Source organism: Puma concolor, chromosome B3, assembly GCF_028749965.1.
Source record: "Puma concolor isolate L17-30 chromosome B3, mPumCon1.1.hap2, whole genome shotgun sequence".
In the NCBI taxonomy this organism is placed as follows: domain Eukaryota; kingdom Metazoa; phylum Chordata; class Mammalia; order Carnivora; family Felidae; genus Puma; species Puma concolor.
Window position 1 is genome coordinate 65,152,208 of NC_141672.1, and position 26,442 is coordinate 65,178,649.

General features: G+C 44.0%; 1 protein-coding gene and 1 pseudogene across 3 annotated transcripts in view; one reads left to right on the forward strand and one right to left on the reverse strand.

The window, feature by feature from the left end:
* LOC112856378 (uncharacterized) overlaps nt 1-26,442 on the forward strand; it is a 143,078-nt gene that overhangs the window by 37,168 nt on the left and 79,468 nt on the right. For all 3 annotated transcript variants that reach the window (XR_015252443.1, XM_086709949.1, XM_086709948.1), the window contains one exon: nt 19,873-19,968. Coding sequence is in view for 2 of the 3 variants with exons in the window: in XM_086709949.1 (XP_086566075.1) it covers nt 19,873-19,968 (96 nt within the window). In the remaining variant the exon portion in view is untranslated. The remainder of the gene's footprint in view (nt 1-19,872; nt 19,969-26,442) is intronic.
* Nucleotides 579-2,413, reverse strand: LOC147580028 (uncharacterized; annotated as a pseudogene).

The following is a 26,442-nucleotide window of genomic DNA, read 5'->3' on the forward strand; positions in this document are numbered from 1 at the left end:
ATGAATTTTTTGGCAGTTGAATTTTTAATTCAATTCAGTAATCATTTATTGTGCAACAATTTTGGGCTCACCACTGTGGATCAGAAATCCCACCTATTCTATTTTTTAAAAATAAATCTTGTTTAATATCAATGGAATTTTTTTTTTTTTTCAAAATCAGCATCAATGAAAGAATAGACAGTGATGTTCTTCCCAATCTACAAAAGCTTCCTGGAACTTTAAAGATTCTAGCCACGCTCACCTAAGACAAAACACTGTGAAAAATTAGAACCAGCCATTTGGAATTCTTGGTGTTCTCATCCTGGAGGAAGCAAACCAAGATTGCCTTCCTTGACAATACTAATCTATATCTATGTATATATCTATATATGTTTTTTTAAGTTTTTTTTTTTTTTTTTAATTATAACTCATGTTTGAATCTTTAAACAAGCGTCTATGCAGGAGAAAGGTGGGTAGGACACTGACAACACTAGTTTCGCCTTAGCCGCAGGAGCAAAGGCAGAGTTCAGACTTAGCTTCGGACGGCAAGGCCCCTGACCCAGACCACGCCCCCTGCGCTGAGGTCCGAGTCGCAAAGATCACACTGTTTTGGTAACAGGCTCCTGGACAGTCTCCTAACCTATTTCCGGTGACTGCATGGCTTCCCTCAGGCTGGTCTACACTGCGGTGGAGAGCAAAGCACCGGAATGAACATTCTTTCTCTCTTTCGAGAGACTTCATGGTTTCTAGGCTGAGCATCATTGTGCTTCCACACTGTTTCCTTCGTGGCTTCGCAGCCAAAATGCGAATCAGCCTTTTGGCATGCTTCCGGTCCGGCGCCTCCCCAAGATGAAGATTTCAACCTTGCCTTTTAGAGTCGGGCTCTCCCATCCCGTGTAGGACTTTGAACTCCTGTTCGCACCCTGGGGCGAGGGCCCTGCTTGGACTGAAAAGCTTTTCCAGCCAACGCGCCTCCACGTGAGGCACCGATGGTTGCAGAAAGTGCTTAAACCCGCGCCAGCCCCATCGAGTGTGCAAAAGGAGCCAGTTCCCGGAAGGGGAACATTTCCTGCTGGCCCCTGGGTTGTGCATCTGCGTTGGGTCCTCCTCAGGTACCGCGCCTTGGATCGTACCAGGCCGCCATCTGCAGGAAGAGGGAAATCTTACCTGTTCTTAAGGAGCCAGATTCTCCTCTACGGTAGTCTATATCGGGAGGAGGAAAGGGAAGAAGCCAAGAATGAAGGAATCCAGGGAGCAATCCTGGGCACAGGACTTCGAACTGGTAATTGTCTTTCTGTATTAAAGATGTCAAGAAGTTTGAAACATTTCCTTTTATAATTAAAAAAAAGTTTTTTTTTAATGTTTTATTTATTTTTGAGAGAGAGAGACAGAGCATGAGCAGGGGAGGGGCAGAGAGAGAGGGAGACACAGAATCCGAAGCAGGCCCCAGGCTCCAAGCTGTCAGCACAGAGCCCCACGTGCGGCTAGAACCCACCAACCGCGAGATCATGACCTGAGCCGAAGTCAGACACTTAACTGACTGAGCCACCCAGGCGCCCCTTCCTTTTATATGTTTTGAGAGCAGAGCCACATGACGTAGTTTTTGCATGAAACTACATCTAAAGCAACACAATTCAGGGGGCGCCTGGGTGGCTCGGTAGGTTAAGCGTCCCACTCTTGATTTTGGCTCAGGCTCAGTGTCAGGTTCCGCACTGACAGTGCAGAGCCTGCTTGCAATTCTCTCTCTCCTCTGTCTCTGCCCCTCCCCTGCTTGTGCTGGCTTGTGCTCGCTCTCTCTCTCTCTCTCTCTCTGTAAATAAATAAAATAAATAAACAAACAAACTTAAAAAAATCATTGTTTATCAGAGTCTAAGAATACTAAACAGGATCCACTTCATAACCCACATAGACAGAACTTCCCTGTCTTCTTCTCTGGCCAGTCCTCCAGCCTTCTGGAAGCTGTTCTGGAGCTTCTCATGTACCAAACCCATAGCTCCCTCCTTTCTCCTCTCTTCTCCCTGCTTCCCAGGACCCTTCCTTTTATTATGTGGATCACTTAGCCTCTTTTCTAGGAAGTAAGAATTCTTCCTCTTTTAGAGGAGGGACAATGGGAAAAGCTGTAGGAATTCCGGATTCTCTTTCAACCGCAGGGGAGAGACGGTGAGCGCTGACCCCTTGATATTCATAGCCCTTTCCAGTACCCTAGCTCCCTGTCCCTTGAAGTGACCAGCACTGGTGTGAGCACCTGCGAGGAGCTGAGGGCACTCTTGTTAGATGAAATTGAGCCTGGGAAACCAGGCAGCAAGGCAGAGTCAGGGTCAGCAGGGTGCAATTCACATATAGGCCAGAGCTTGGATTGGGAGAGGTAGGGCAGAAGTATGACCGAAGTGGTCCTCCCGCAGTTGCCCTTGATGCCTTTTCGTGGCCCCTCCATACCCCCAACCCCAGTGGTGGCCACCAGAGAAGGGCTGGCATGGTGTTCCTCTGTCAAACCATGAAAACTGTCAGCTTGGATAACAGGTCGCAAGACCACGGATTGGAAGAGATGGGTGTGGGTTAAGATTTGGATTTAAGCTCCCGTTTCTCCTCTCAGGCTGGTAGCTCGACTATAATAGGCTGCTCTCTTTCAGCTCTTTTAGGTCATGGAAGTCAGATTTATGAAAGAATTTAAGAGAGGGGCACCCGGGTGGCTCATTTGGTTGGGCATCCAACGTCGGCTCAGGTCATGATCTTACAGTTCATGGGTTCGAGTCCCGCGTCGGGCTCTGTGCTGACAGCTCAGAGCCTGGAGCCTGCTTCCGATTCTGTGTCTCCCTCTCTCCTGCTCGTGTTCTGCTTCTGTCTCTCTCAAAAATAAATAAACATTAAAAAAAAATTTTGTTTTGAAAGAATTTAAGAGAGATTTAGGCTTCTGCAGTCACTGTGACAGAAAATTTGCTCATTATTTTATAAATGAGAAGGGCACTGACCATCTTTGGTGCTTTTCTTGGCCTGTCTTCTGATATTTCTGGGGAAATCATGGTCTTGCCTCAGTTTATCCCCCTGTAAGCCGCAGTTGGTATTGAGCAAGCTCCGATGAGCAAGGGGCCTGGCCTTCCTTGGCCGTGTGTGCCGCTGGGGACACCCGTGAAGGGGGCAGTGATGTCATCCTAGGGCCTCGTGGTGAGGGAGCCAGTGAGGGCACAGTCCTTGCTCTGCCGTGCTGTGTAAGGAAAAGTACATTAAGTCCCCAGTACCTGTTAGGAGAATAGAGGGTTGATTTCTGGGTTTGGATGGAAGAACTCTCTTCAGGGTTCTACTTTCCTTGAAAGTTACAAACAAACAAACAAACCCCAGAAGCGAATATGAGAAGCAAAATGACCAGAAGGCTGGGTATCTTGAATATTCATTTGTTCATCCCTAAATTCCGAAGTGAAACAGATCAAAAGTTGAAGCCTTTTCTGCCACTGTTGGCTGCTTGTGCTTGGGCAGATAACTTTACCTCTCAAAGCTCCGGCTTCTTTGTGTGTGAACTTGGGGAAATCTCAGCAGCCTCCTCAGAAGACTGTTGTGAGGATTAAGTGGAAATTTAAAAAAATGCACATAGAGCATCAGTCCAGCACCTGCCGTATAGTCTCAGCTGTTGGTGACTGTTGGCTAGGTACTATTTTTCTTGAAAACACCATCCCAGAATGTGGTGAGGGTGGTAATAAAGGTTAGTTGACACAGATCCTGCCCTGAGGTGGCTTATGATGGGCAATCATGACACAGGACATGACAGGAGCCAAGAGAGAAGAACGGGGCGAAAGGGGCACGTAACAAATGGAATCAAAGGTTCGAAAGAAGGATCGATGGAGCTGGTTGTTGGAACACGGAGGGGCTCAGAAGTGAAAGCTGAATCTAACAGGGAAACAGTGCTTTCTGACAGAGCCTGAGCACAGTGGGCAAAGGCAGAAAAGAGGAGCAAGGGGATAAATTAAAAACAAAATAGGTGAGCAGGCTTGTCACTGGGCTGACAGGAGGTAAGCAAAGGAGACGAAAGCAGACCGGGGTAAATAAATAAACGACCAATGTGGTGACGACCCTCCAGGCAGCCTGTCACAGAGGGTGGAATGGGCTTGAGATCGAAGATTACAAAAAGAAAAATCGTACCCAACTTTCACAGATTTTTCCGATACTTTGATTGTTTTCCTCCCACAGTACTCTGAAATGCACGCCTGGTTTATTCTCAGAAAGGATGCCAGAGCGCTCTCCTCACCCGCTGCCCCTACCGCAGACACGCAGGAGAAGCCTTGGGGTGGGGTGAATGGCTCAGGGAATGATCAGCCCAAGTTGCTCATTCCGGGGACTCTGGAGCAGATGCTGGCCGTGCGAGCTATGTCTAGACATGGAAATTGTGCTCCTAATCTCTCAATCTTGCTTTCTTTACATTCTCTGATAATGTGCATCTCTGTAAACATTCTCACCACAGGAACGGAGCTGGAAACACATGTGCAATCAACAGCCGCAGCAGCTAGAAAGGGGGTTATGAAATCTGCTCAAAAATAGCCTGCTTGCCCCATAGGCATGCAAAGCAGCCAGCCAGCCAGGGTGAACGTGTCAGGCAGCAGATTGCTCTCTGCATATCAGGAGGCCTCCAGCGACCTGCCACACTTGGGCTCAAAGGAGCTCACCGCTGGTCAGAAACTTCCAGAGGTGATCTGGGCCTGTGGACAGAGTCCCCCTGAGCAGCTGGGAGCCACAAGTCCCTGGCCTTAGTTCCTGCTCCAGAGGGGGCAGCGTCGAGCCTCCCAGGAGATTCCAGGGCTAAGCCCTCCTGTCCTACCTGCCCTGAAATTTCTCAGCCCTGGAAACATTTTTGTGGGTTAAAACTTTAAGTTTACAGAACTTGACCTGAGGCAAGAAGATGTAAAGTCTGGCTCCCACCCTTAGAATCTACTTAATGCATCAGCTGGCTTGTCCCCTCACAGGGCCTGGATGGCACATTTTTGTACAGTGGGTGCACAGCGGGGAAGGGCGATCTGGCTGCATGCTCAGTGTCAAGGACGACCGGGCTTTCGGGTACAGGTCCGCTGCCCGCAGGTTCTGCGCTGAGAGGCGAGACTTGCTGTGATGCGGGTGGTGCCGTAGTTTCTGTCCACGGTCATCTCCAGCACCAGCTGCTCGTGTGACCTTTGGCTCCGTCACTTCGGGCCTTTTGCTTCAGCCTTCTCTGCCGAGTGGGAAGGCGCTCTTTCCTCTGCAGTTCACGCATAAAGGGGAGAGGAGTCAGAAGGGACAGGTGGGCCCTCACCATGTGTCCTTGGAGTTGGAACTTAGTTGACTCACAGAATGATTACATTACTGAATGCAACTGTAGAGGTCCCCGGGATATTTTTGTCAATATTGCTCTTTGTGACAGAAGAGACCGGGTCATTCATCTACGTTCTGGTAAGAAGGACCACTGGGATAGAAGTCAGGAGAGCCAGGCTCTGAGCCATCTCGTCAGGTTGCTTCGTGTGAGTTCCGGAACCTTCCCTGACTTCCCTCAGTTGAGCAAGACCAAGACTCGTAGCCTGAGAAAGGATACCGGCAATAGCAGGGGTTAGGCTAGGGTAACAGAATGTGCTGAGGACAGGGTGGAGGGTATGGCCAAGGCACAAAAAGGCCAGATTTCTCCTTCATGGGATCCCCAAATAAACCCTCCTTCCCCTCTCCTGCCTTCCATCCACACCCACTGCCTCCATTCCCTTTTTTTTTTTTTTTTAATATATGAAATTTATTGTCAAATTGGTTTCCATACAACACCCAGTGCTCATCCCAAAAGGTGCCCTCCTCAGTACCCATCACCCACCCTCTCCTCCCTCCCACCCCCCATCAACCCTTAGTTTGTTCTCAGTTCTCAACAGTCTCTTATGCTTTGGCTCTCTCCCACTCTAACCTCTTTTTTTTTTTTTTTTTTTTGTTCCCCTCCCCCATGGGTTTTTCTTAAGTTTCTCAGGATCCACATAAGAGTGAAACCATATGGTATCTGTCTTTCTCTGTATGGCTTATTTCACTTAGCATCACACTCTCCAGTTCCATCCACGTTGCTACAAAAGGCCATATTTCATTTTTTCTCATTGCCACATAGTACTCCATTGTGTATATAAACCACAATTTCTTTATCCATTCATCAGTTGATGGACATTTAGGCTCTTTCCATAATTTGGCTATTGTTGAGAGTGCTGCTATGAACATTGGGGTACAAGTGCCCCTATGCATCAGTACTCCTGTGTCCCTTGGATAAATTCCTAGCAGTGCTATTGCTGGATCATAGGGTAGGTCTATTTTTAATTTTCTGAGGAACCTCCACACTGCTTTCCAGAGCGGCTGCACCAATTTGCATTCCCACCAACAGTGCAAGAGGGTTCCCGTTTCTCCACATCCTCTCCAGCGTCTATAGTCTCCTGATTTGTTCATTTTGGCCACTCTGACTGGCGTGAGGTGATATCTGAGTGTGGTTTTGATTTGTATTTCCCTGATAAGGAGCGACGCTGAACATCTTTTCATGTGCCTGTTGGCCATCCGGATGTCTTCTTTAGAGAAGTGTCTATTCATGTTTTCTGCCCATTTCTTCACTGGGTTATTTGCTTTTCGGGTGTGGAGTTTGGTGAGCTCTTTATAGATTTTGGATACTAGCCCTTTGTCCGATATGTCATTTGCAAATATCTTTTCCCATTCCGTTGGTTGCCTTTTAGTTTTGTTGGTTGTTTCCTTTGCTGTGCAGAAGCTTTTGATCTTCATAAGGTCCCAGTAATTCACTTTTGCTTTTAATTCCCTTGCCTTTGGGGATGTGTCGAGGAAGAGATTGCTACGGCTGAGGTCAGAGAGGTCTTTTCCTGCTTTCTCCTCTAAGGTTTTGATGGTTTCCTGTCTCACATTCAGGTCCTTTATCCATTTTGAGTTTATTTTTGTGAATGGTGTGAGAAAGTGGTCTAGTTTCAACCTTCTGCATGTTGCTGTCCAGTTCTCCCAGCACCATTTGTTAAAGAGACTGTCTTTTTTCCATTGGATGTTCTTTCCTGCTTTGTCAAAGATGAGTTGGCCATACGTTTGTGGGTCTAGTTCTGGGGTTTCTATTCTATTCCATTGGTCTATGTGTCTGTTTTTGTGCCAATACCATGCTGTCTTGATGATGACAGCTTTGTAGTAGAGGCTAAAGTCTGGGATTGTGATGCCTCCTGCTTTGGTCTTCTTCTTCAAAATTACTTTGGCTATTCGGGGCCTTTTGTGGTTCCATATGAATTTTAGGATTGCTTGTTCTAGTTTCGAGAAGAATGCTGGTGCAATTTTGATTGGGATTGCATTGAATGTGTAGATAGCTTTGGGTAGTATTGACATTTTGATAATATTTATTCTTCCAATCCATGAGCAGGGAATGTCTTTCCATTTCTTTAAATCTTCTTCAATTTCCTTCATAAGCTTTCTATAGTTTTCAGCATACAGATCCTTTACATCTTTGGTTAGATTTATTCCTAGGTATTTTATGCTTCTTGGTGCAATTGTGAATGGGATCAGTTTCTTTATTTGTCTTTCTGTTGCTTCATTGTTAGTGTATAAGAATGCAACTGATTTCTGTACATTGATTTTGTATCCTGCAACTTTGCTGAATTCATGTATCAGTTCTAGCAGACTTTTGGTGGAGTCTATCGGATTTTCCATGTATAATATCATGTCATCTGCAAAGAGCGAAAGCTTGACTTCATCTTTGCCAATTTTGACGCCTTTGATTTCCTTTTGTTGTCTGATTGCTGATGCTAGAACTTCCAGCACTATGTTAAACAACAGCGGTGAGAGTGGGCATCCCTGTCGTGTTCCTGATCTCAGGGAAAAAGCTCTCAGTTTTTCCCCGTTGAGGATGATGTTAGCTGTGGGCTTTTCATAAATGGCTTTTATGATCTTTAAGTATGTTCCTTCTATCCCGACTTTCTCAAGAGTTTTTATTAAGAAAGGGTGCTGGATTTTATCAAAGGCCTTTTCTGCATCGATTGACAGGATCATATGGTTTTTCTCTTTTTTTTTGTTAATGTGATGTATCACGTTGATTGATTTGCGAATGTTGAACCAGCCCTGCATCCCAGGAATGAATCCCACTTGATCATGGTGAATAATTCTTTTTATATGCCGTTGAATTCGATTTGCTAGTATCTTATTGAGAATTTTTGCATCCATATTCATCAGGGATATTGGCCTGTAGTTCTCTTTTTTTACTGGGTCTCTGTCTGGTTTAGGAATCAAAGTAATACTGGCTTCATAGAATGAGTCTGGAAGTTTTCCTTCCCTTTCTATTTCTTGGAATAGCTTGAGAAGGATAGGTATTATCTCTGCTTTAAACGTCTGGTAGAACTCCCCTGGGAAGCCATCTGGTCCTGGACTCTTATTTGTTGGGAGATTTTTGATAACCGATTCAATTTCTTCGCTGGTGATGGGTCTGTTCAAGCTTTCTATTTCCTCCTGATTGAGTTTTGGAAGAGTGTGGGTGTTCAGGAATTTGTCCATTTCTTCCAGGTTGTCCAATTTGTTGGCATATAATTTTTCATAGTATTCCCTGATAATTGTTTGTATCTCTGAGGGATTGGTTGTAATCATTCCATTTTCATTCATGATTTTATCTATTTGGGTCATCTCCCTTTTCTTTTTGAGAAGCCTGGCTAGAGGTTTGTCAATTTTGTTTATTTTTTCAAAAAACCAACTCTTGGTTTCATTGATCTGCTCTACAGTTTTTTTAGATTCTATATTGTTTATTTCTGCTCTGATCTTTATTATTTCTCTTCTTCTGCTGGGTTTAGGCTGCCTTTGCTGTTCTGCTTCTAGTTCCTTTAGGTGTGCTGTTAGATTTTGTATTTGGGATTTTTCTTGTTTCTTGAGATAGGCCTGGATTGCAATGTATTTTCCTCTCAGGACTGCCTTTGCTGCGTCCCAAAGCGTTTGGATTGTTGTATTTTCATTTTCGTTTGTTTCCATATATTTTTTAATTTCTTCTCGAATTGCCTGGTTGACCCACTCATTCGTTAGTAGGGTGTTCTTTAACCTCCACGCTTTTGGAGGTTTTCCAGACTTTTTTCTGTGGTTGATTTCAAGCTTCATAGCATTGTGGTCTGAAAGTATGCATGGTATGATTTCAATTCTTGTAAACTTATGAAGGGCTGTTTTGTGACCCAGTATATGATCTATCTTGGAGAATGTTCCATGTGCACTCGAGAAGAAAGTATATTCTGCTGCTTTGGGATGCAGAGTTCTAAATATATCTGTCAAGTCCATCTGATCCAATGTCTCATTCAGGGCCCTTGTTTCTTTATTGACCGTGTGTCTAGATGATCTATCCATTTCTGTAAGTGGGGTGTTAAAGTCCCCTGCAATGACCACATTCTTCTCAATAAGGTTGCTTATGTTTATGAGTAATTGTTTTATATATTTGGGCGCTCCGGTATTTGGCGCATAGACATTTATAATTGTTAGCTCTTCCTGATGGATAGACCCTGTCACTATTATATAATGTCCTTCTTCATCTCTTGTTACAGCCTTTAATTTAAAGTCTAGTTTGTCTGATATAAGGATGGCTACTCCAGCTTTCTTTTGGCTTCCAGTAGCATGATAAATAGTTCTCCATCCCCTCACTCTCAATCTAAAGGTGTCCTCAGGTCTAAAATGAGTCTCTTGTAGACAGCAAATAGATGGGTCTTGTTTTTTATCCATTCTGATACCCTGTGTCTTTTGGTTGGCGCATTTAATCCATTTACATTCAGTGTTATTATAGAAAGATATGGGTTTAGAGTCATTGTGATGTCTGTATGTTTTATGCTTGTAGTGATGTCTCTGGTACTTTGTCTCACAGGGTCCCCCTTAGGATCTCTTGTAGGGCTGGTTTAGTGGTGACAAATTCCTTCAGTTTTTGTTTGTTTGGGAAGACCTTTATCTCTCCTTCTATTCTAAATGGCAGACTTGCTGGATAAAGGATTCTCGGCTGCGTATTTTTTCTGTCTAGCACACTGAAAATCTCGTGCCAATTCTTTCTGGCCTGCCAAGTTTCAAAAGAGAGATCAGTCACGAGTCTTATAGGTCTCCCTTTATATGTGAGGGCACGTTTACCCCTTGCTGCTTTCAGAATTTTCTCTTTATCCTTGTATTTTGTCAGTTTCACTATGATATGTCGTGCAGAAGATCGATTCAAGTTCCGTCTGAAGGGAGTTCTCTGTGCCTCTTGGATTTCAATGCCTTTTTCCTTCCCCACTTCAGGGAAGTTCTCAGCTATAATTTCTTCAAGTACCCCTTCAGCACCTTTCCCTCTCTCTTCCTCCTCTGGGATACCAATTATGCGTATATTATTTCTTTTTAGTGTATCACTTAGTTCTCTAATTTTCCCCTCATATTCCTGGATTTTTTTATCTCTCTTTTTCTCAGCTTCCTCTTTTTCCATAACTTTATCTTCTAGTTCACCTATTCTCTCCTCTGCCTCTTCAATCCGAGCCGTGGTGGTTTCCATTTTGTTATGCATTTCGTTTAAAGCGTTTTTCAGCTCCTCGTGACTGTTCCTTAGGCCCTTGATCTCTGTAGCAAGAGATTCTCTGCTGTCAGCTATACTGTTTTCAAGCCCAGCGATTAATTTTATGACTATTATTCTAAATTCACTTTCTGTTATATTATTTAAATCCTTTTTGATCAGCTCATTAGCTGTTGTTATTTCCTGGAGATTCTTCTGAGGGGAATTCTTCCGCTTGGTCATTTTGGATAGTCCCTGGCGTGGTGAGGACCTGCAGGGCACTTCCCCTGTGCTGTGGTGTATAACTGGAGTTGGTGGGCGGAGCCGCAGTCAGACCTGATGTCTGCCCCCAGCCCAGCGCTGGGGCCACAGTCTGACTGGTGCATGCCTTCTCTTCCCCTCTCCTAGGGGCGGGATTCACTGTGGGGTGGGGTGGCCTGTCTGGGCTACTTGCACACTGCCAGGCTTGTGATGCTGGGGATCTGGTGTCTTAGCTGGGGTGGGTAGGCAAGGTGCACAGGGGCAGGAGGGGCAGGCTTAGCTTGCTTCTCCTTAGGTGATCCACTTCAGGAGGGGCCCTGTGGCAGCAGGAGGGAGTCAGATCCGCTGCCGGAGGTTTGGCACCGCAGAAGCGCAGAGTTGGGTGTTTGCGCGGAGCGAGCAAGTTCCCTGGCAGGAACTGGTTCTCTTTGGGATTTTGGCTGGGGGATGGGCGGGGGAGATGGCGCTGGCGAGCGCCTTTGTTCCCCACCAAACTGAGCTCTGTCGTCCGGGGGCTCAGCAGCTCTCCTTCCCTTTGTCCTCCAGCCTTCCCGCTTTCTGAGCAGAGCTGTTAACTTATGACCTCCCAGTTGCTGTCGGAACACAGTCCGTCAGGCCCCTCCGCTTTTTGCAAGCCAGACTCGGGGGCTCTGCTTGGCCAGCGAGCCGCCCCTCCGCCCCGGCTCCCTCCCGCCAGTCCGTGGAGCGCGCACCGCCTCGCCGCCCTTCCTACCCTCTTCCGTGGGCCTCTGGTCTGCGCTTGGCTCCGGCGACTCCGTTCTGCTAATCCTCTGGTGGTTTTCTGGGTTATTTAGGCAGGTGTAGGTGGAATCTAAGTGATCAGCAGGACGCGCGGTGAGCCCAGCGTCCTCCTACACCGCCATCTTCCCTCTCCAATCTCCATTCCCTTTTAAAGGCAGTCAGGTTGGCCCTGGCCCAGACTGGGTTTATTTTGTCGAACCAGTTCCCAGGTTTCTTTTGGGAAGAAAACACCATTGGGAGTAGATTGAACTTAATATATGGTTTTGGGGTGGAACTTCAGTTGCTTCTTCAGGTACATCATGGCTTGGGTTAAACCATTCCCTCACTAAAGTGCTGTACTTGTCCGTACCGTTTCTCGGGAAGCATATAACCTTCCATCCCCCCCCCCCCCCCCCCCCCCACTGAGGACTGGGTCAGCATGACCCACGCAAAATATTTGAGGCTGTTGACCCTATTCATAGGGTCTGCCAGGGGACCCCATTGGTCTGTGCCTTATAGTTGAGTCCATACTTATTCCTGAGGAGTCCCTATGAACTTGGAATTTGAGGGCCAAGGGAAAATAAGGCCTCTGGTGACTTGAGTCATATCTTAAAATCAGAGCTGTCTCCTCTCCTGAGTCCTACTCTGGGAGTCACAGTTGTTGCCGAAGCTGGGACCCGGAGCTAATGCCCACCGTATACTGCATGTTGACTTCTCCCCTCAGCATCCTGTAGGTGCTGTGGGAGCCTGGGCTGGGGACACACGAATCCCTGCCCCTCTATCACATCAGGACTTCAAAACCTGTGCAAGATGTACCTGGCCATTGCGGCTCCTTCCAACGGGCTTTGACAATAAGGAAAATTGTCTATCTTTGTAGTGATATCACTGATGTGGAGTGTCTGAAACTTGTATTTCCTGAAAGGCTGAAGGTTTTGATCTCCTCCGATGTGTTCTTCGTGTTTCACACCAGTTCATGTAGGGCGTGAAGAGCCGCCTCCACTAACCTGGCCGTGAAAACCTGGCAGCTGCTCAGACTGAAAATAGTACTTGATTTAGTTTGAGTCGCAGCACGAGAAGCGACTCACGTACGCACACCGACATACATATGTGGGCTCAGAGGCTGTTCTGGGCATCAGGGCTGGGCTCACAAGTGGCTGTGAGGTGAAGCTGGAAATGAAGTCTGCTAGCCGAGAAAGCGGATGAGCTGAGGGCTTCTGTGATGTGGGACTGTCACTTCCTTCCTGCAAACAGCAGGTGAAAGGAGCCACCGGAGCCTCCGTGGCTAAGTGTCTTTGCACTTGCAGCCTAGGACAAGCTTTAGGAGGAAGAGGAAAAAGCAAATTTATTTTTCTGTTTTAAGCCAAACCTCTAGCATTCTCCCTTTAGCTCCACATGCCAATCTTTGATGTGTTTAAATCATTGCACCCTGTTAATAGGCTGGTGACGTTGGCGTGGAGAGCCCAGGGTCTCCTGTGTGCCCCTGGTATTTGTGTTAACACCCTCCCCGTTTTCCTCCTACTTCTCCGCTGCTGTTTCTCAGGGCCCTGTCCTATGCTCAGCCTGGGCACAGACCAGTAGCTCTTAAAACAGAGGACAACACAGCTTCAGATATTGAAACCATGCATAGAGTGTTCCAAGCAATATCTAAAGTGTCTGTCTCTGTCCCGCCCTCCCTTCCTATGTTCTTTCCTTGAGGAAACAGACTCTATTGGAAAGGCCATTGTGTAATGCTCTAAGGAGATTATTGTTGATCTGTTTTCATTTTTCTTATCATGTCCTTTAGCCAGGAGGCTAGGTGGACCACTAGAAAGTGCTCGGGCCTTGGAGAGAAATGGGCTGAGCTGTGAAGCTCAGCCATGCTCTTTGCACCTATGGAATCTTTATCATTTGCCTAAATTCTCTGGCCTTCTGTAAACTAAGAATAATGCCTGCTCTGCAGAGCTCCTGTGAGGTTTCAGTGGGACAGTGCACATTTCAGGAGCACAGCAGCACCCGGTGAATGGTGATTGTAGTCATCGAGGGGTCACAGAGCATTTTTGAGACTCCTAATGAAAAGCAAACACCATGGAGGGACAGAGAAAGGACAGGCCCAGGCATAGCACATACCATGAGCTCATCATGCCCGGACAGTTTGACCTTGGGCCACTAGCAAAAATGTCCCTGCAGCAGGGTGCACGTGGAGGGAGCTGGGCTGCAGTGCCGTTCATTTCTTCTGCCAGTTTAAATCTGCCCCCAGGCAGAGCTGGGACTGTAAGTACAAACTTTGCTGGAGTCCAAAGTTACAGTGGAAGTTGCTGAAACCACTTCTTTCATGTTTATACAAAGTGTTATAAATAAAATAGATTAAACAAACTGTTCAAAAGACATGGCTAGCTCACTGCCTACTCTGACTGTAGGGAGTATCAACCATTTAAAAAAATTTTTTTTTCTTTCAGTGTCTATTCATTTCTGAGAGAGAGAGAGAGAACAAATGGGAGGGGGGCAGAGAGAGAGGGAGACACAGAATCCGAAGCAGGCTCTAGGCTCTGAGCTGTCAGCACAGAGCCCAACGTGGGGCTTGAACCCATGAACCACGACCCAAGCCGAAGTCTGATGCTCAACCGACTGAGCCACCCAGGTGTCCCAGGAGTATCAACCTTTTTAAATCTTCCCTTAAAGTTATGGAAAGAAGTAGATGACATGTTGTGGCATAGAGGACAAAGCCGAACAGGTGTAGCTTCCACATCGAGGTAAAAAAAAAAAAAAAAGAACCAGTGCCTGTTGTTGGGAATGTAAATTGGTGCAGCTACAATGGAAAACAGTGTGGAGGTTCTTCAAAAAATTTAAAATAGAACTACCAGGGACAACTGGGTGGCTCAGTGGGTAGAGCATCCAACTTCTTGCTCAGATCATGATCTCATAGTTTGTGAGTTCGAGCCCTGTGTTGGGCTGTATGCTGACAGCTCAGAGCCCAGAGCCTGTTTCTGATTCTCTGTCTTCTCCTCTGTCTGTACCTCTCCCGTTTGCACTCTTTCTCTCTCTCAAAAATAAACAAACATTTAAAAATAAATAAATAAAGTGAATAGAAGTACCATATAATCCTTCTGGGTATATATCTGAGGGAAATGAAAATGAAGCAGTATCTACATTTCTGTGTTCATTGTAGCCTTACTCACAATGGTCAAGATATGGAAACAACCTAAGTGTCCATCAACAGACAAATGGATAAAGAAGATGTGGTACACACACACACACACACACACACACACACACACGGGAATATTATTCAGCCAGGAAAAAGAAGGAAGTCCTGCCATTTGCAACAACGTGGGTGGAGCTAGAAGACATTACGCTAAAAGAAATAAGCCAGACTGAGAAAGACAAATACTGTTTGGTCTCCCTATATGTGGGATTAAAAAAAAGATTAAAAAAATTCCAAGTCCTAGAGAGTAGAATGGTGTTTACCAGGGGCTGTGGGCTGGGGAAGATGGGGGGATGCTGGTCAATAAGCCTTAGGTTATAAGATGAATAAATTCTAGGGATCTGATGGACGGCATGGTGTCTGTAGTCAAGCTGTATCGTACACTTGAAAGTTGCTAAGAGATTAGATCTTAAGCATTCTTACCACACCACAAAAAAGATAACTAGGTGAGGTGATTGATGTGTTAATTAACCTGATTATGGTAATCATTTCACAAAATATATGTATATCAAATCATCACATTTTACACTTTAAATATATACAAATTTATTTGTCAATTATACCTCAATAAAACTGGAGGGAAAAAAAAGCCCGCTTCTCACTTCCATTGCTGTCTACTTCCTCTGCCTTGTGTCCAGGAAGGCACAGCTGGAAGATGCGAATTTGACCCATCTCAGGCTTCACGGGAATAAGAAGCAAACCTTTATTGTGTTAAAAAAAACTGAGATGTGGGTTCATCTGGAGTTTAGCCTGTCCTAACTAATGGTGGATGTGCTCAGCTCTCCACTCCCACCCCACCCACCTGCTCCTCCATTGTGTGTAATCTGTGTCCACCATCGCTGCTCAGGGAAATGGCTTTTCTCAAAATTTCCCAGTGACCTCATCCTCATTCACCTACAGACTGCTGAGTTGTCTCGTGTTCTTTCTCGCTTCAGTTTTCATTTCATTATTTTAAGCTTAAAAAAAAGTAATACATTCTTATGTTAAGGAAATCTGCCCTCCCCTTTCTAACTACCTATTTGCTTTCTGTTCTGGTGCTTTTTCTCTTCACCTTTCTAAAGGCAGGTGTTCCCCCCACAAATCTGCCTGCGGTCCTTCTCTCCTACCCCCCCCCCCCCCCCGACATCACCGCATTCTCCTCCTCTGAGCTCCATCCAGCTCTTTGCAGGAGACTGCATTCCTCACCCTCAATTCTGAACCTCTCAGACACCTGCCTGTGGCTTCAGCCAACTTCTGGAGATGAAACTGCCCAGAACTGGGCTGGTAATTATCCTTTCTCCTCTTCTTTTTTCTGCTGTGCCCCCTCATCCTGCCCAGTTTCACCTCGGCTTGACTCCTGGATTGCCTATTTGACTGTTCTCCCTTCTCAATTCCACCATTCTCTTATCTCATCAGTTATTGAGTACTGTGGGTTCTCTTTTGTCGGGTCCCTTCTCTGCATTCTCACTACTATTACACTACTGGTATGAATGTAATTGTATTGAGATGGGACCAGAAAGACATAACTGGACTGTTGACCATGGTCGGTTCTTTTTTAAAAGTTTTATTTATTTATTTTGAGGCAGAGAGTGGGAGAGCACTCAGGAGGGGCAGAGAGAGAGGGAGAGAGAGAGAATCCCAAGCAGGCTCTGATGATGATGTGGGGTTCCAGCTCATGAACCACGAGATCACGGCCTGAGCCGAAATCAAGAATCAGACGCTCAACTGAGCCATCCAGTTGCCCCAACCATGGTTAGTTTTGAGGAAGGAAATCCATGGAAGTGGGAATGATGGGGAATTTCATACTTTAAAATATATCATTTTTGGGGGGCATGTGGGTGACTCAGTTGGTTAAGCATCTGACTTCAGCTCAGGTCATGATCTCACAGTTCATAAGTTAGAGCCATGCACTGGGCTTGCTGCTGTCAGTACGAAGCCTGCTTCTGATCCTCTGTCCCTTCCCTTGCCCCTCTACCCACCTCTTCCTCAAAAACAAATAAACATTAAAACATTTTTTACATGTTTTTTAAAATCACAATGGATTCAAATATTAACTATATAATACAAAAGCAACTTTTAAAAATAGAAGGTAATTTGCTCCTTGTCAGGTAGCAAAGCTTTCATAACTCAAAGTGTTCGAACAAAAGTCAGTTGACTCACCACTAGGGATGTTGTAGGAAGGACTCTGATATCAATTAGGTGTGAGTGATATCAGCTGTGAGTGATGGCAATCCAAAATACCACAGGCTTACACAATATGGAAGTTCACTTCTCTATGGAGTAAAGGAGACCTGAAGGTAATCAGTACCGGGGTTGTGAACGCATTCCACAGTTCTCAGACACTTTTATCTTGCCACTACACTCTACTTAGCCCTTGGCTTCCACCTCATGGCCTAACAAAGCTGTCCAAGCTCCAGCCATTATATTTGCATTCCAAGTAATAGAGGAAGAAACAAATTAGAGCACGTCTGCTCTCTTTAAGGACATTTTCTGGAAGTTGCTTGTTTCAGCTTATACCCTCTTGGCCAAAACCAAGTCACATAGGAACATTAAGCTTTCAGAGGAGTCTGGGATAGGCCTTATTCCATGTGGCCATGTGCCCGTCTAAAACTGGGCTTCTATTACCAAAGAAAAAGAGGAGAATGAATATTGAGGGATTGGTATTCTTTGCTGACATTTTTAACTCAAAGCCTTTAAAATTAATAGTAGCTGCTATTTACCTAGCTATCTATCACTATGTACTAAGCATTGGACTAAGTCCTTCACTTGTGTTATCCTGTTTGGTGTCCATATACCTATGAGTTAGGGTCAGTGCCGTTACAATTACTTTGAAACTTAGGGAGGTTAAGTAACTTGGCCAGGGTTAAAACACTACTAGAAAGGGGTAGATCTAGGACCTGAACCCAGCTCTGGTTGAGTCCAGAGCTCTTAACCTATATCTTAACCTATATACTTAATTTGCAGCCATACACTCTCTGCATTGGTTTTCATTGCAAGCAGCAGAAGTTGAGTGTAATGGAGTTAGACAGGGAAGGAGTTTCTTAAAATATTGGGTAGTTCACAGGATGATTGTGAGGCTGGAACACCAAGCTCAGTGATTGAAAAAGCATTCCTGCTCAAAGCAGGAAAAATGCCCTAGTTCTCCTTAGAACTAGGGGTTTTGATGAGAAAATTGTGGGTGCCTTTGCCTGGCCAAAGAGAGGAAGCTGCCTATTCCTTACTTCCTATGCTAACAGTTCTCAATTCCAAGCCCTTGTGACTCATTCTGATTGGTGCAGCCAGATCCCAGGCCAGCCCCAGCTGCAAGGGATGATGGGAAAGTCAGTATCTAACATATTCATACCCTGTGATGGAAAGTGGTCCTGATTCCCACCAAAACTCATAAGGTGGAAATTCTCCAGACTTGGAAAGGGATTTAAATGTTGACATAATACCACTTCACCATTCTATTTCCTTATTTCCCTGTTCAGGTTCAGAAGTTTGAGCAAGTTGAATTTCAACTGGATTATTTTCAAAAGTTTTGAAATGTTTAGTTTTTCCTTTGGCCCCTTCCCCCCTTTTCTTCTCTTCAGAAAGCAGTGGCATAACAATTCCTGGCCTCTGTAACAGGGTATCTGATAAGCAGAATGATGGCTCCCCGAAGATGCCCACATCCTAATTCCTGGAACCTGGGACTGTGTCACATTATGTGGCCAAAGGGAATTGTAGATGTGATTAAATTGAGTGCCTTGAGGAGGGAAGTGAATTATCCAGGTGGTCCCAATGTAATTACAAGGGCCCATACAGGGGCAATGGGGAAGCAGGGCTGTGTGTGAGAGAGATATGATGGCTATAAGCAGAAATTGGAGTAAAAGCAGAGATGGGTTCCTGACTGGGGGCCGTGAGCCCAGGGATGTGGGCAGCAAGGGGAGCTGGAAAAGGCAAGGGACCGAATTTTCTCCCCTGAAAGCCTTCGGAAGCAATAGAGACCCTGTAGACCCCTTGTTCTAGTCCAGTGAAACCCTTTTGGATTGCTGACTTTCACAATCATAATGTATCTGGGTTGTGTTTAAGCCACCAAACTGCAGTAGTTTGTGATAATTACAATATAAAACTAATATAAGATGCAGATTAAAATGCCCACAAGGCACAGAATGTGCCATAAGTGAGTAAAGTGGGCCATGGGTAAAACATTTTCATGAAGCAATGTGGCCCTTTCAGTCTGTCTTTTGTTTTCCCAGTTTTGATAGAGACATGAATGCAAACATTTCATTTTACTCCCAATTTTTAAAAAAAAGGTAATCTCTACACCCAGTGTGGGGCTTGGACTCATAACCTCGAGATCAAGAGTCACATGCTCTACCACTTGAGGCAGCCAGGAGCCCCAATTTTCCTCCTCATGTGATTTGTAAGAAAAACTATAGTGGAAGCAAGGTGACAAATGGCAATTTACATGCAACTTTATAACAGGGAGACAGTAGAGGGTGGTAGGAACGAATATGAATAAACTAGAGCCAACTGTTACCTTGTAGAGTTTGGATCTGGTGTTTCCAGTGTTTCTAATTTAATTCTAATACTTTTTTGTTGTTGTTGTCTTACAAATGAACAATTCAAACAAAATATATCTTTGGCAGTGGCTTGCTGTCCTCAGCTGTAGAACAATCTCCTTTCTCACCTGTTCTTGCCGCCACCTTAGATATGTTTTCCAATCTATGCGATGTTGGTTTTGCAGTCTTTTGTGCATGGAGTGGCAGGCATCCTGGTCTTGCTTCCACCCTTGCTCCGCTCTCAGCCAGACACACATGATTGCATCAGGAGGCTAATTTGAATTTATCTGCTCTCTCTCTCTCTCTCTTTAAAGCACTTTACAAAGCTTAGGCAGGAAGTTTTTGAAAAGTCAGGTTTTCAAAAGAGATGCATAGCCTAAAACATTCTCCACACTCCTCACACTCTTTCTTTGCCAGGGTGATATTTAAGATCTGTAAGCACTCAGCCAATCAGTAGACAAATATTTATTAAGCATCTAGGAGGATTAAGCCTGTGCCGGATGCTAGGAGGACTACACAAGATAGAAGACAGAGAAGCTCCTGGTGAACATGTCCCCTCATACTGAGGGGACATATGTGTTAGGGGGTGACTGCCGGAACAGATAATTCTTGAGGAGTTGAAATGCAGCATGAGTCTCCATGCCAGCAAGGTATTTGCTCAGACAGTTGAGCAAATCTGATACTTAAATCTCTTCTATGTTCTCTGGTTTGTGTTTTCCCTACAGGATTGGTAAACACTGCGTGCAGGACTCTGGGGACCCAGAGCAAACTCCAGTTGCAAAACCACCACCTGCACCTGTGCACTGGCAACAAATTGACAGGTGAGACCAATCTCTCTGTGGTTACAGGGAATGGTCAGGGGCACGCACTGTGTTTCTGGTGCCTTAGCTCCCCAGTGACAGTGACGGGACTCCAAGCTGATAAAACTGACGAGTGGAAAAGCATTGGACAGTGTCTGTATTTTGAGTTTCAATATTCTGCCCAATTCCCATGGTGCCTGGATCCATGCTTCACACTTAGTGGACCTGAGGTTAATGTGAGACGAAAATAATTATTATAGTGAAAATGTATTGAGCGCTTATTCTGTGTCAGGCACTGTGCCAAGTTCTTTATATCGATTATCTCATTTTATCTTCACAACTACTGACAAGAGTTATTATGATCCCCCATTTTACAAACAAGAAAAATGAGGGCCAAGGTCACACTTCTGCTTAGTGACAGAGCCAAAATTTGAACCCAGGAGTCCATTCATCTTATATCTACCAGTTGGATGGAAACTCTAATTTAAGCCTGTGGCATTAGATTTCAAGGAGTCCTAATGTGGTTTTTGAAAACATGCAGGCCTTAATTTGTTCAATCGATATGCTCCTGAAAAATTAAATAGAAAAATGGATAGAAACACCCTGAGGGCATGGGAGATGTCTTTGTAACATCTACAGTATTTAGCACTATGCCTTGCAGATAGAAGACTTGAAACAAACATTTGTCAAATGAATGGATGTATGAATGAAACAATTGTAGAAGGTGGTTTGAATTTTAAATGTACTCAGTAAGACAAGTGTTTGAAGGGACCTGCTGGGTTAGTACACAGAGTGTCTAGGTTGATCCAATCTATTTGAAGCTATTTATAAATGGGCATTAATGCATAGAAATACAATTGGAGGGATGTTTTGCAAATGCACTTTTACTCTCTTCTTATACTTTTGTGTATTGTTGAGCATTTAAAAATTGAGGATGCATCTATCTCATTCTGGACTTGGTATGGTTGATTTGAGACATGATCCCAGGAAAAGGACCAAGGGAGAGAGGTGATGGGGTGGGTGAAGCCCATGTCAGGGTGTATAATGGCTGTGGGGTGGGGAATGGGAGCTCCTTGCCCTGGGACTTGCCCAAAAGCCAGGAGACGGGATGGAGCAGTAATCCATTAGCTCCCAGTCCTCGTTGGCACAAACATCCCCACCTTTGCGGGCTCTACCTGTGAGGGGCCAGTGGGCCCTGAAGCATCAGAAAAAGCTCTGAGTGTAATGGCAGAAAAAGGAGCCAGACACTGTCAACACCAGCTGAGTCTGAACTTCTGGAACTGCCCGCCACAGATGTGGGCAGAGGTGGGGACGTGAAATAGGAAGCATCTACTATAGTATGATTTTTCAAAAACCAATAAAACCATTTTCGAAATAAACTACAGAAGAAATTTTCACATTGCACAGAATGGTCCTCTGATTTGACTTTGCAAGTCCGGACTGTCACAGGTGAGGTTATTTTCGGTGAGATCCTGACGTGCTTGACATTGGGGGCCAGATTCCTGGGAAGCAGACTTGAAGATAGAGAAGCTATGCAAGTGTACTGGGGAGTGCTCTGGGACCCACACCTGTAGGGGATACAGGACTGGGCCTTGGGGGAAGCCTGGCTGTGATGTGGCCACAAAAACGGTGTTAGCTCATCCCCTGGGGAGCTTTGAAGCTGGGGTGGCTCTGCAGAGTTGTCCTGAGTTGGGGTGAGAGTGCTGGGCTTTTATACGTGAGCATCTTCCAGCCACCGGACGCCAGATTCCAGGGCGTCCAAACTTGCCTTTGAACATCAGGGCCAATCAATAAAATTGACAAAATCAAACCCAGGAAAAAGAGCAGAACGTAATTCAACCACAACTGTCTCTCCTTACTGGTGCAGGCCAAACTGAAAATATATAAGGGATAGGACCAGGTTCTTTTCTCACATGTCAAGTGAAGACTTTGGATTACATTGGGAATTACAGACTGGTAGCTCGTGGGGCAAATCTGTCTGTGAAGTCTGTTTTATTTGCATGCAGAGTGTTTCAAATCCAGATTTCTGGCTTCTCTTGAAAATTTGCAAGAAATGGCACATTGGGCCCACGTTGTTTCATGGCAAGTACCAGCTCAGGTGGAGCAGCGGGTGGCCTTTAACTCCTGACCCCTCTAGCCTGTTTTAGTCATTTGTGTTACTGCCTGAGACCTGTAACCATCTGTGAGGTCCCACCTAGCTCTGATGAGCGGTGATTCTGTGTGAATAGTCTTGCATACTGCTGAAATAGGTATTTGATTTCCTAATAATGTGATGATAGCTAGAAATCTTTGACTTCCTAGTTAAAGATGCATATCCAGCTGGATATTCTCTATGGGCAAGTCAGACCACTTCTTTGTAGGCTAGTTTTCTGGCTTTGCAGATGAGGATCTCAGTGTCCCTGATCTTGACTATGAGTTGGCAGCAAAATGCTATTGGTGTTCGTGGTAGGGCCTACGTGGGATTTTCTAGCCACTAGAACATTATTTAAGCTTTGGAATTCCCCACCTGCCTGAATCTCAGAATTACTTCGACTATTTATAAAAATGCAAATTCTCAGGGTACCTGGGTGGCTCAGTGGGTTAAGTGTCCAACTCTTGAACTCAGGGTCATGAGTTCAAGCCCTGTGTTGGGCTCTGCATTGGGAGTGAAGAATACTTAACAAACAAACAAACAAACAAACAAACAAACAAAACCCCAACAAATTCTCAGTTTCTTCTGATTCAGTAGGTCTCAGCCCAGCAGATGGGGCCCAAGAATCTTTGTTTTTTATTTTTTTAATAAAAAAAAATTAATTAAAAAAATATTTATTTTTGAGAGAGAGAGAGAGAGAGAGAGAGACAGAGTGTGAGGAGGGGAGAGTCAGAGAGAGAGGGAGACACAGAATCTGAACCAGGCTCCAGGCTCCCAGATGTCAGCACAGAGCCCAACACGGAGCTTGAACTCACCAACCGTGAGACCATGACCCGAGCTGAAGTTGGATGCCCAACCGACTGAGCCACCCAGGTGCCCCAAATTAAAAAAAAATTTTAATTTCAGTATAGTTGACACACAATGTTACATTAATTTCAGGTGTACAACATTCCTCCACATTAGGAGCTTAGAAGCCTATAATACATGTATATATTATGCTATGCTATATATATATATATATATATATATATATATATATATTCTGTATATATTATGCTATGCTAAATGTAGCTACCATCTGTCTCTGTACGATATTATTACAATGTCATTGACTATATTCCTTACATTGTGCCTTTTATTCCTGTGACTTATTCATTCTATAACTGGAAACCTGTATCTCCCACTCCCCTTCCCCCATTTTCCCCATCCGCTACGACCCTTTCCCCTCACAACCATCAGTTTGTTTTCTGTATTTATAGATCCTGATTCTGCTTTTGTTTATTTATTCACCTGTTTTGTTTTTTAGATTTCACAGATAAGTGAAATCATATGGCGTTTGTCTTTCTCAGTCTGACTTATTTCACTTAGCATAATACCCTCTAGGTTCATCCATGCATATTGTTGAAAAAGGCAAGTTCTCACCTTTTTATGGCTGCCTAGTATTCCATTGTGTGTATGTACCATATTTTTCTTATCCCCTTGTCTATTGATCGACATTTCAGTTGCTTCCATATCTTGGCTATTGTAAACACTGCTGCGGTAAACATAGGGGTGCATAATATCCTTTTCAGATTAGTGTTTTCATTTTCTTTGGGTAAATACCCAGTGATGGAATTACTGGATCATATGGTAATTCTATTTTTAACTTTTTGAGGAATCTCCATGCTGTTTTCCACAGTGACTGTACTAATTTACATTCCCACCAATAGTGCATGAGAGTTCCTTTTTCTCCATACTGTGGCCAATGCTTATTACTTGTCTTTTTGATTCCAGCCTTCTGACAGGTGTAAGATGATTGTGTAAGGTGTAAGATTTCACTGTGGTTTTGATTTTCATTTCCCTGATGATTACTGATATTGCACATGTTTCCATGTGTCTGTTAGCCATCTATATGTCTTCTTTGCCCATTTTAATAGGATTGTTTGGGGGGGTTGGTATTGAGGTGTATAAGTTCTTTTTATATTTTGGATATTAACTCCTTATCAAATATATCACTTACAAATATCTTCTTCCATTCAGTATGTTGCCTTTTCATTTTGTTGATAGTTTTCTTTGCTGTACAAAAGATTTTTATTTTGGTGTAGTCCTAATAGTTTATTTTTGCTTTTGTCTCCCTTGCCTTAGGAGACATATCTAGAAAAATGATGCTATGGCTGATGTCAGAGAGATTGCTGCCTGTGTTCTCTTTCAGGATTTTAAGACTCTTTATTTTAAATTGGTTTCTCAAGTGACCTTGGTGTGCAATCAGATGTAGGCACCATACTGTCTCCTATTTGCTTTTTGTACTTAGTGCTTGGTTCATGTATTATAGGCTTCTCAGCTCCTAATGTGGAGGAACGCTTTCTTATTTATCTTTTTATCTTCCCCATCCTTTAGTATTACCACCTAGCACAGTGCTCTGCAAGTCCAGTGCACTCAATGAGTGTCTAGTGAATAAGTGATTGAATGAATGATGAACATTCCCCAATAGCTTTCTTCCTTAGGAGTAGAAGAGCACAAACCTCCCAAGTCACATATTCAAGATCATTTGATTTAGAAAACTTATTTTATAAATATGGTGTCAAATAAACCAGAGAGAGGAAGAGTCCTAGCTTTATCTTGGGAGTTTTTTGCCTTGGGGATGTTAAGAAATAAATGATTCCTTCTAAAAAGAACTTATGCTTTTCATCAAAAGATAGATTATTCACCACCCAACATGGTACATGTGAGTTATTTGTACAATATTTCAAAAACAGCAAATTGACTCAATAGAAAAGGAAACTTCTAAATTATGCTGAAATCTTGCCTTGAAATATAAACCTTGAAAGAATAAGACCAGGAGCCTCTTTCATACTGGGAGATAGATGCAGTGATACAAATTTAATTTATTGTGTTATGGTTTATTTATCAGGTGCTCAGCTTCCAAAGAGTTCAAAAAACCTGTGTCTGTGAGAGAAGGTGTGGCAAGTCCCCCACTTAGTTTGGATTTTGAAGAGGGAACTATCTAGAAAATTTTGGCTCAGAAAAAATCTTGGTGCTTGTTTCGCTGTTTACATAGTCTGTGCTTCCTAGAGGTCCTTTGCCTTTTTTTTTTTTTTTTTTTTTTTTTTTTACTTCCTATAATTTATTTTTTTACATTTACATCCAAGTTAGTTAGCACATGGTGCAACAATGATTTCAGGAGTAGATTGCTTAATGCTCCTTATCCATTTCGGCCATCGCTGCTCCCACAACCCCTCCAGCAACTCTCTGTTCTCTGTATTTAAGAGCCTCTTATGTTTTGTCACCCTCCCTGTGTTTATATAATTTTTGCTTCCCTTCCCTTATGTTAATCTGTTTTGTATCTTAAGTTCCTCATATGAGTGAAGTCATATGATATCTGTCTTTCTCCGACTGACTAATTTCGCTTAGCATAATACCCTCCAGTTCCATCAATGTAGTTGCAAATGGCAAGATTTCATTCTTTTTGATTTCTGAGTAATACTCCATTGTGTGTGTGTGTGTGTGTGTGTGTGTGTGTGTGTGTGTATCACATCTTCTTTATCCATTCATCCATTGATGGACATTTTTGGGCTCTTTCCATACTTTGGCTATTGTTGATAGTGCTGCTATAAACATGGGGGTGCATGTGCCCCTTTGAAACAGCATACCTGTATCCCTTAGATAAATACCTAGTAGTGCAATTGCTGGGTCATAGGGTAGTTATATTTTTAGTTTTTTGAGGAACCTCCATACTATTTTCCAGAGTGGCTGAACCAGCTTGCATTCCCACCAGCATGCAAAAGAGATCCTCTTTCTCCACATCCTCACCAACATCTTTTGTTGCCTGAGTTGTTAATGTTAGCCATTCTGACAGGTGTGAGGTGATATCTCATGGTGGTTTTGATTTGTATTTCCCAGATGATGAGTGATGTTGAACATTTTTTTATGTGTCAGTTGGCTATCTGGATGTCTTCTTTGGAGAAGTGTCTACTCATGTCTTTTGCTCATTTCTTCACTGGATTATTTGTTTTTTTGGGTGTTGAGTTTGATAAGTTCTTTATAGATTTTGGATACTAACCCTTTATCTGATATGTTGTTTGCAGATATCTTCTCCCATTCTATCAGTTGATTTTTACTGATAACAGTAAACAATCAGTTTTGCTGATTGTTTCCTTCGCTGTGCAGAAGCTTTTTATTTTGATGAGGTCCCAATAGTTCAGTCTTGCTTTTGTTTCCCTTGTCTCTGGAGATGTGTTGAGTAAGAAGTTGCTGCAGCCAAGGTCAAAGAGGTTTTTGCCTGCTTTCTCCTCGAGGATGTTGATGGCTTCCTGCCTTACATTTATATCTTTCATCCATCTTGAGTTTATTTCTGTATATGGTGTAAGAAAGTGGTCCAGGTTCGT